The 8536-nt window shown below is 41.0% G+C and overlaps 1 protein-coding gene across 1 annotated transcript; it reads right to left on the reverse strand.

Moving 5' to 3' along the window:
• Positions 1–6329: 6329 nt before the first annotated feature.
• On the reverse strand, positions 6330–8136 carry LOC137959155 (protein LATERAL ROOT PRIMORDIUM 1-like). Its single transcript, XM_068806484.1, has 2 exons — positions 7108–8136; positions 6330–6973 (listed from the first exon to the last, which is right to left on the reverse strand). Exons 1-2 carry the CDS (start codon positions 7742–7744, stop codon positions 6630–6632), a joined length of 981 nt encoding a protein of 326 aa, XP_068662585.1. The 5' UTR covers positions 7745–8136; the 3' UTR covers positions 6330–6629.
• Between the last annotated feature and the right edge of the window lie 400 nt (positions 8137–8536).

An 8536-nucleotide genomic window follows, 5' to 3' on the forward strand; every position in this document is an offset into this window, starting at 1 on the left:
CCTATGTTTGAGTCGAGTTTGATTTAAATATTTCAAACTCAAGCTCGAGCCGACCCTAGCCTCAAGCCTAAAATATTGTAATCGAGCTTGAGCCTAATAATTTTACACGAGTTCGAGTTCAAGTTTGAGCTCTAGACAAGTTCGAGCTTAACCTACATTTAATTCTCTACATAAAATATATGTCAAATAAATTATATATAAAATTATGCATATATTTTAAAAAAAGAATGTCAGGGGAGGTTCAGGATTGAATCTTGATAATAGATCAGAACACACCAATATTAATCTTTTTTACCCTGAATGTTGTCTAACTTATTTTATAATTTTTGAATCTGGCCATAAATTTATTATGGCCTCTTTAGTGCCCCTGGTTGAAAATTTATATTTTAGGAAAAACTAAAAATATTTTTCATATGATACATATTTCCAAAAAAATCTTTAAATTAAATCCTATTACTATTAGTGACTTACTAGAAAATTACAAGAAATATTTTAAAATTTTCTTAGGAAAGTTAAATGGACCTTTTATTGCCTCTTCTAGGGAAATAAATAAAAATTAATAATCAATCTAATATATTATTATACTTATCGATAAAATATTAATCAAATGAAATGTCAAACACAAAATTGCAATGAAAATTACCTCATGTTAAAAGTATTACAACATCAATTATCAAATACTTATTCAAAACTTTTATATACGGTTTTCTAGCCTATCTTGGCAAGAAAATCTTACTTACAAAATTATATGATTTTTTTAATAATATTTTTTAATTAAAAAATATTTCAAAAAAACATGAGGCACTAATAGTTCCTACAAATGTATTTCTACTAAAATGATGTTTTCAATATTTCTTGAAAAAACCACTACTAGTCCCTAGAAACGTATTTACAGGAGGAGCTCGACGGTGATGAGGAGAGGAAGAATTTTTTCCCCCTCGCTCCCACTCCCTCTCCCGATCCCCCGGTCCCGGTCCCAACTCTAAAGCCAGTTTGTGAACTTTCAAATCAAACCATGGTTCGGTCGAGCTCGACTCGTTAACACAAATGAGATTTATTTGGATCTCAAACTCGGTTCAAAATCCAGATAAATCGAATCGAATCGAGCCAGAACTGAACCGAACTCGAGCCACTCGTAAACCGGTTCGGTTCGATGCCACCCCTACTGACATTATATGAAATGGGATCTTCTAACATAAATAACGGTGTAGCTGCCATTGGTTGGAGTGGAATCCACCCATGCCCACGTGCATGGATCCCACTAAATAGGCTCAAAGTTGAATAAAATTCTGAAAGATTATAACGATTATTATATAATATACTATTTTTCCTCCATTAGCACACCAACTTCACCCACGCTCGTCTTCCCACTCTTTTACCATTTAAATTGGCGTCTCTTCTTTAATACAAGATTAAGCTCGCGTTCTCTCTAACGTTCATATTGAATTTCTTCTGTGTTATTCTCATCGGCCGTCCATGGCGAGCGTTGTCGAAACGTCGACGCTGAAACCCTGGCGGCTCTAACCGCTTGCCCCGCAGCCACTGCCTTCCGCTAACCGAATCAAAGTTTGAGGCCAGTTCGATCCAGCCGGCTACTGCGTAGACTTCAACGCAAACACCGAGAGAGAGGTCCACACGGAGGATGAATCCTCTGCAACTTATAACGCGCTACATCAATGCCCGCAACAAATAAGGTTTCGTGCTAACACCTGATTTAGTTTATCACGTCACATGTGCTTCAATCATGCCGTCAGGAAGAAGAAGACGAGAGAAGACTGGAGCAACAGTTTTTCCCAGGTCACAGATGTGACGGAAAGCAGAAAACATTTCTACAACGGCGGACCCTTTTTCGTTTTTGAGATATGTTTTCGGCCTCCTAGTGATGAGAATTAACAAACGAAGGCGGAGAAAATGACGATTTCGTTTCGGAGAACAGGCGTTGGTCGTCACTGAACTTTCAAAACAGACAGATAATGAAGGATCACTACTCTCTCTCTAACTACCATGAAGGGATACGACAGAGCTCTATTCGTCTATGTTCAGCTTGATCAGGTTTTCGAAATTGCCATCATTAACGATTACGTGAACTAAATGATGACCATTTTGCAGAGCAAAGCCAAAGAAGCGCCGCGCCGCTCGTTCAGAAAGAAGAAACAAGGAAGCAATAATTATATACTCCACATGCAGGCTGCAAAACACACGGAGACTCGCCACGTTAGTCTCGACTTTTCTGCAACCTTTTATTCTTCTTCCACTACGGCTCCCCACACAGATAACTGTAAAAGGCAAGCAATCGCAAAGTGCTCCCCAAGCCCTGCGAAACCCACTGGCCATCACCGCAATTCTTTACCTTCACACTTTCAGACTGATGATTGATAACCTAACCGAGCTTCACAATCGTCCAAAATGAAGCCACGTTTACTGAAAAGGAAAGATAAAGAATGTATTCCCTGTGCAGTAACAACTGAATCGATTCTTGCCCAGCAGAAAGTTTTACACATCTAGTAATAATGCCAAGAGCTATGGGAGAAGAATATAAGGCTGAAAGGGTTCATGCACAGCAAATCATGTCCCCTATGACCCCATCTTGAGTCATCAACTAGCTGGAAGAAAGATGAAAATAACCAGCTCTGGTGGGCGATGCACCAAACATGTCGATAAATTAGTTAATGAGAAAAAAGATAGTGAGAAAGAGCCAAAGTTGGTTCTTTCGGCCAATGCATGAAAAGAGAAAGATTTGAATGAAGCAAATTCTTAAAATAAAATTCCGTACGGCGATAAAAGCAAACATAAGGTCTGTAGTGGGAAGGCACTGGAGAAGAGGCACTCAGTAATACGAGGCCTAGCTACGATTCCGAAGTCACGATCACAAACTTGCATCAAATCAAAGCTGCTCTCAGAGGAATTAAAGCCATGTTAGAGCAGAAGAAGAGAAATTTGATGTTTGGCTGCAAGAAATCACACTTTCTACATTAAGCTTAATGTATAGGAACCCCAGACTTCATCTTGCTTCGAAGCTACTTCCAGTAACGCAATATCTGGGCCACCCACTAAAGATTCAGATGCCTCATGCTCTTTACAAAGAAATAGATCACAGCAGCTTCTGTTTAAAGATTCGGTAAAAAAAATACAATCATAATCACCAGTTTTCAAGCATAGACACTTCCATAGCCGGCCCCTACAACTCAGAATATGTAGAACACCAACAAGAAGACTTTGGTTTCTTGTTGATTCATGAAACAACTATGGGCAAGAACAAAATTGAAGCTAGATACAGCTAAAGAATTCTCCCCAGAACAAATGTTCTCACAAAGATGAAGAAAAAAACTGATTACTAGTAGTATCTATTATTTCAAACATCAGCACTCATGTACTGATTGACTATGATCTGTAGAAGCCTTCCGAAACAATTACAGAGAATATTGCTTGGAAGGCAACAGGGTTGTGCCTACTTTGTAGATTGTAATTGATAACAGTGATGAATCCATTATAAAAATAATACTAGTGACTGAATGGCATTTCTCATCCCTAAACCTGGAAAATTAATAGACTTAGCAACTCTCATTCTCTGACTGAAGGCCGAGAGAATGTTGCATTTTGTAGCACCATTCAACACATTTTTACTAGTGTCTTGATGCATTGATCAACTCATGAATCCTAGGCATCAGAATAAGCACATTGTAATACTAGAAACCTAGCTACCTTCAACAAACAATCTATGCCACACCAAATGAGAATCATAAAAAGCAGGCAAATGTTGGAAATAGCATAACAGTCCTTCAGACTGCACAACAACATCGTTTGTAGTGCTCCAATTTTAGAAGAATTTCTCGGAAATAACATCATACCACCAATTGGGTAGAACGGTGATGGACACCCACAAAAGCTTCACAATCAAAACACTCATGATCATGTTTGCATTTCTTGCTGAAATGGCTGCTCTAGAACACAAATTATCACATAGAAGATGTAATGCTTCTCTACTGCTTCCCAACCAGAAATTATTTCTAACAACTTCTAACGCAAAGGCAGAAGAATAACCAAGAGCAAGGCAAACGTGCAAACCCACAATATACATAATTAACAGTCGATGAACATACACTGCACAGATAGACAATTGTGAAGAGAAAAAATTAAATAAAACTGATTCTCACTAATCCCTAAAATCAAACCAAATCTCACTAATACAAAAAATAGAACAGAATGGACTCGAACGAATGGCAGATCAAAAACAACCAGATAACGGCAAAATGCAATATCATATTTTTTATCGATAATATATGGAGTACTTGGTGTGTTGGTAATCAAGTAGTGCATCAGGCAGGTTACCAGCCAAGCGAAAATCCTTACGACATCATGTATAGTAATTTCTTTCCTTGCCAGGCAAAGGCACATGCTAAGACATGAAGTCTCGTTTCTATAGCATCTGTAGCCCATGACTGGACTAAAAAATTAAAAATGATTTGCATAAATGCACATTTAATTGTTCTCTCCAGGAGGGTTTCCTGTCCCCCCCTCTCTTGTTTTTCTTTTTCTCCTCATCAGACACTAAGCTGAGAACAAAGCCCATTTTCCATGTAGATATATGATCTTATTGTGGAAAAACGAAACTTAACCACACTACATTCATATTTCAGATGGTTGCCGATTGAAAAGGTTCTCCGAGTAAACAACCTAACTCTAAACCAAACAATTAAAAGGATATGTGCATTACATGCAAGATTAGGGCAAATTTTTTTCAGCCATACATAAAACTCAAAAATAAAAATAAAATAAAATAAAATAAAGTATAGTAAAAACATATATCCCTGTGAAACTGTGATATTTCATGGGGTTACAAGTGTTATGGATTGACAGTAAAGCTTTGCAGGTGAAGTTTCACAGTACATGGAGCAGTCTTGTCTATTTGTAATGATCAGAAAAGTCATTTCCAATAAGGCAAGGCAGTTGAATATAAATCACAGAAAAAAGTAAAACAACATTTTTTTTTTATCGATGCCCTCTTCAAGCCCATTTCAGATTAATAGGCAAAGGTTCCTTCATGACATGAATCTTGCAAAAAAAAAAAAAAAAAAAAAAATCTATCCTAAAAGATCCCCCCGCTTTTGAACACACATGGATGAATATTTGTCAACAAAGTGAAAATAATCACAAGAGGCCTCAAGAAGCCATTGTTTGGTGCACGTTTAAAACGGTCTCAAAAATTTTAAAAAATTCTCTATGATGCTCCAAAGTGAACCTTACATGTTGGATGACTTGCTGGTGACCATTCATTCCATGCAGATTGATAACCACATGTAAAGACAAACATTATAAAGGAAACCAGCAATTACCAGGTAGCAAAGATCCATTCCACCATTCCACACATAGACCACCTTACTAACCATCTAAAAAAAATCCTATTTCGCAAACAATGCCGCAATAAGCATCTAAAGGAACCCAGATGAGGGCCCAAAAAGGAAATAAAGCAAGCAATAGAAAACTTGACATCACATTACATTTTAAACTAGTAGTTCTTTGATTCACCCCATGCAGTGGAACAATCACAAACCTCACAGAATATGAAATAGGATTAAGAATACGACAAGCTTCTGGAACATAGTATTCAACTAGAAAATGAACTGTAAACCAAAGAAGAACTACTCTACTTCAGTATAACAGCACAAGAATGCAAAGAAAACAACAAGAAGGCTGCAATGTATGCAATACTAGAATCCGGGTTAGGTAATTCAAAAAATTAGACAAAGTGCATAAACAGTTTGGAGATAAAAGCAGACAAAAAGCAACAATGATAGACTTCAACTGTGGAAAGCTTTGATGATCAGTGCTTCTTTCCTTTCCCCAAAGTAGAATTTTTTTGCGAGGAGTAGCAGCTTATGAGGGAGAAAAGAGAAAGGTAGCCAACGATGGCCCATGCTGGCCATAATTCTACAAATTCTGTTTGATGAGAACTAAATATATCATAAGATAGAAAAGCTGGAATTACAACAATCCAAGAAAGTAGACATACGTTCATACGCAAATCCACGATTCCATCCCATCAGTATCGACTCTTCGTACAGTGGGCTCATACCTCACAAGCAGTAAAAGTAGGCAGAAAAGGACATGGAAAATATTAGAGAAAGCAAAAGAACTTTCTCTCTCTCTCTCTCTCACACACTCTGTTGCCATAAATGGAAATCTGCTCAACCAATGGAGAACATGGCTGTCGTCAAAAGTGACGGGAACAACCACAAACTAGATACTAGAAGAGGAGACTGGTGCCTAGGCTAATTGATAGAACAGTACAAGTTCGTCTGCGGGGGGGAGAGAAAGAGAGGAGGGCGATAATCATCGGGTTAAAGATGTTCAGTTGAAAAGCAAGAACTTTTAGTAGCAGTTTGTTCATCAAGTATGTTCCTTCTATATGAACAGTTTTCTAGCACTTTTGAAAGCTTAATCAAAGAGACTATAAAGATAGAAGTAGAGACAAGATAAGGAACACGAAAGATAAAACGATGAGAGAAAGTTATAGAACAGTACTTGTTCCCCAAGGTGATAAAATACAAGAGAATTAGTTCGGGGAGAATGTTACTAGATTCAGCTAAGATATAGTCTCTCAGTTGAAATTCATTTCAGTTTAGCTGAGCTCAGTTTATTGGATTACCAAAGCCTACACCTCCACCGAGTAAACCGGCGGGGCCGGACGCACCATATATGTCAGAAGGATCAACAATTGGAGAAGTAGAAGAACCAGCACCGTGTCGTGCGTTTCGAGCCCCACCTAGGTGCAAATCGGAGATGTTAGGGATTCCTTCTCCTCTACTGTCAACACCCTGGTCGTAGAGAAAACCTTTGAAGACGTGACCACCAATCTTCACCACGGCCTGATAAGCGTACTCGTCCTCACCGTCGTCAATGGCCGTTACTCGCACGCACTTGAACACCGCAGGAGTTCGTACTTGTCCCGGAAGGCTGTCTCGGAAACTCGCGTCTACATGTAATATGGACAAACCACAAAGATATGTGAAGAGACAAGTAAAAGCAGTAAACTGACACTAAACGGAGAAATGAATTCAACAACGGGATTTGGTTTTGACGCAGCAAAATTGAAGCAGTTTCTTCTACCTTGGTGGCTAGAGCTACTGTCAAAGCTTCTAGGCGGGGTTGTGTTTGAGGTGGAGGTGTGGGAAGCTGTTGTAGTAGTCTGCGAAGAGATTAGCCTGGGTTTCTTGGTCGTTGAGTTGGAAGCGGACGACCCAGCTGCAGCAGCTTGCCCGTGTATCTGCCGCTCGCGGCGTCTTGTAGCGGGGACCCAAGTGCTCTTCACGTGCGTGGAACAGTCGAAACCGCGGCTCTTGCAGCAGGTCCTGCACCGGCGATGGCTGCAGTCCTTCTTTGCCTGGTTGCCGCAGTCTTGACAGGTTGTGCAGCCGGAGGAAGAGCCTATCCCAATTCCAGTGCTAGTGACAGCGCAGGCGGTGGCGTTGAAAATCCGGTCGAGCGACGGCGAGGGGCCCGCGCTGCCGCCAGGGTTGCCTGCATCAGCAACGGGTTTTTTGAGATAATTGTGAGCCTCCCCGCTAGGGTGTTGTTGTTGCTGTTGCTGTTGCTGTTGCTGCTGCCAGAAATGGATAGGGGCAACCGCCGTAGCGGGCAGCCTCCGGTGGTGGTGGTGGTGATGGGAGTCGATGTGGTCGTCCTGAACAGCGAGTAGGGGGATTATTGTGTGATCCGGCAGGAGGCCTACCATGCCCATGCCCATATCGGGGAGACCGTAATTGATAGGGCGGGCTGTAGGCCACAGAGGCACACCGGTCCCGGGTCCGTTTCCTCCGGCGGTACCTCCAGCATTGAAGCCGAGAGAGAGATCGTCGGCGCGACCAGCGTTGTTGGAAGAAGACGCCACCCAGTCTGCAAAAGCTCCCGAATCGGACGGCAGTCTCCTCGTCGTAGCCACAACTGTTGGTGTTGATGTTGCTGCTGCTGCTGCCGCTGCGTTCGGAGAGATTTTTCAGTCCCTTTCTCTCTCTTTCTACTGTCTTTGTTTTGTTTCAGAGGGAGAAAGTAAAACGGTGGGGACTCTGAAATTCTCCACACAGAGATCTTCTCGATCTTGTCCCTCCCCTCTCTCTCTCTCTCTCTCTCTCTCTCTCTCTCTCTCTCTCTCTCTCTCTCTCTATCCACTCTGCTTCCTCTGCTCCTGCACTGCGGCTGCGGCTGCTGCTGCGGCTGCGGCTGTGGCTGTTGCGGTTGCAGAAAAGTCAGGGATTTTTCACACAAGCTCAGCCTAGTGGGCGAAATTGTAATGACGAGCCACCCTGTCCATCCAAATTCTAATCTAATCTAAAATCTTCTTAATGAATCCCTGCTAAATTCTCGCTCCGTCTTCGTTTTTGCTGTCGACCCTTCTTCATCCACTCTCTCCACACTCTAATTTTCGGGGTCGTCTTCTCCTCTTCCCTCTCAAGCTCTGGTTTTACAGATCCGAACAACTGCTTAACAATAATTATATATTTAATGTTGCATCCCCAAAAAGCGCTACTGTGTTCCTCTA

This window comes from Aristolochia californica, unplaced genomic scaffold (assembly GCF_029961685.1).
Source record: "Aristolochia californica isolate CCGP_79_NKW_82.1479 unplaced genomic scaffold, dmAriCali1.0.hap1 SCAF_3, whole genome shotgun sequence".
Lineage (NCBI taxonomy): Eukaryota > Viridiplantae > Streptophyta > Magnoliopsida > Piperales > Aristolochiaceae > Aristolochia > Aristolochia californica.

Coding starts and splice junctions, on each gene's coding strand:
- LOC137959155 (XM_068806484.1), bottom strand. CDS start 7,744: ATGGGCATGGGCATGGTAGGCCTCCTGCCGGATCACACAATAATCCCC. Junction 6,974..7,107: donor CAGTAGCTCTAGCCACCAAG/GTAGAAGAAACT, acceptor TATTACATGTAG/ACGCGAGTTTCCGAGACAGC.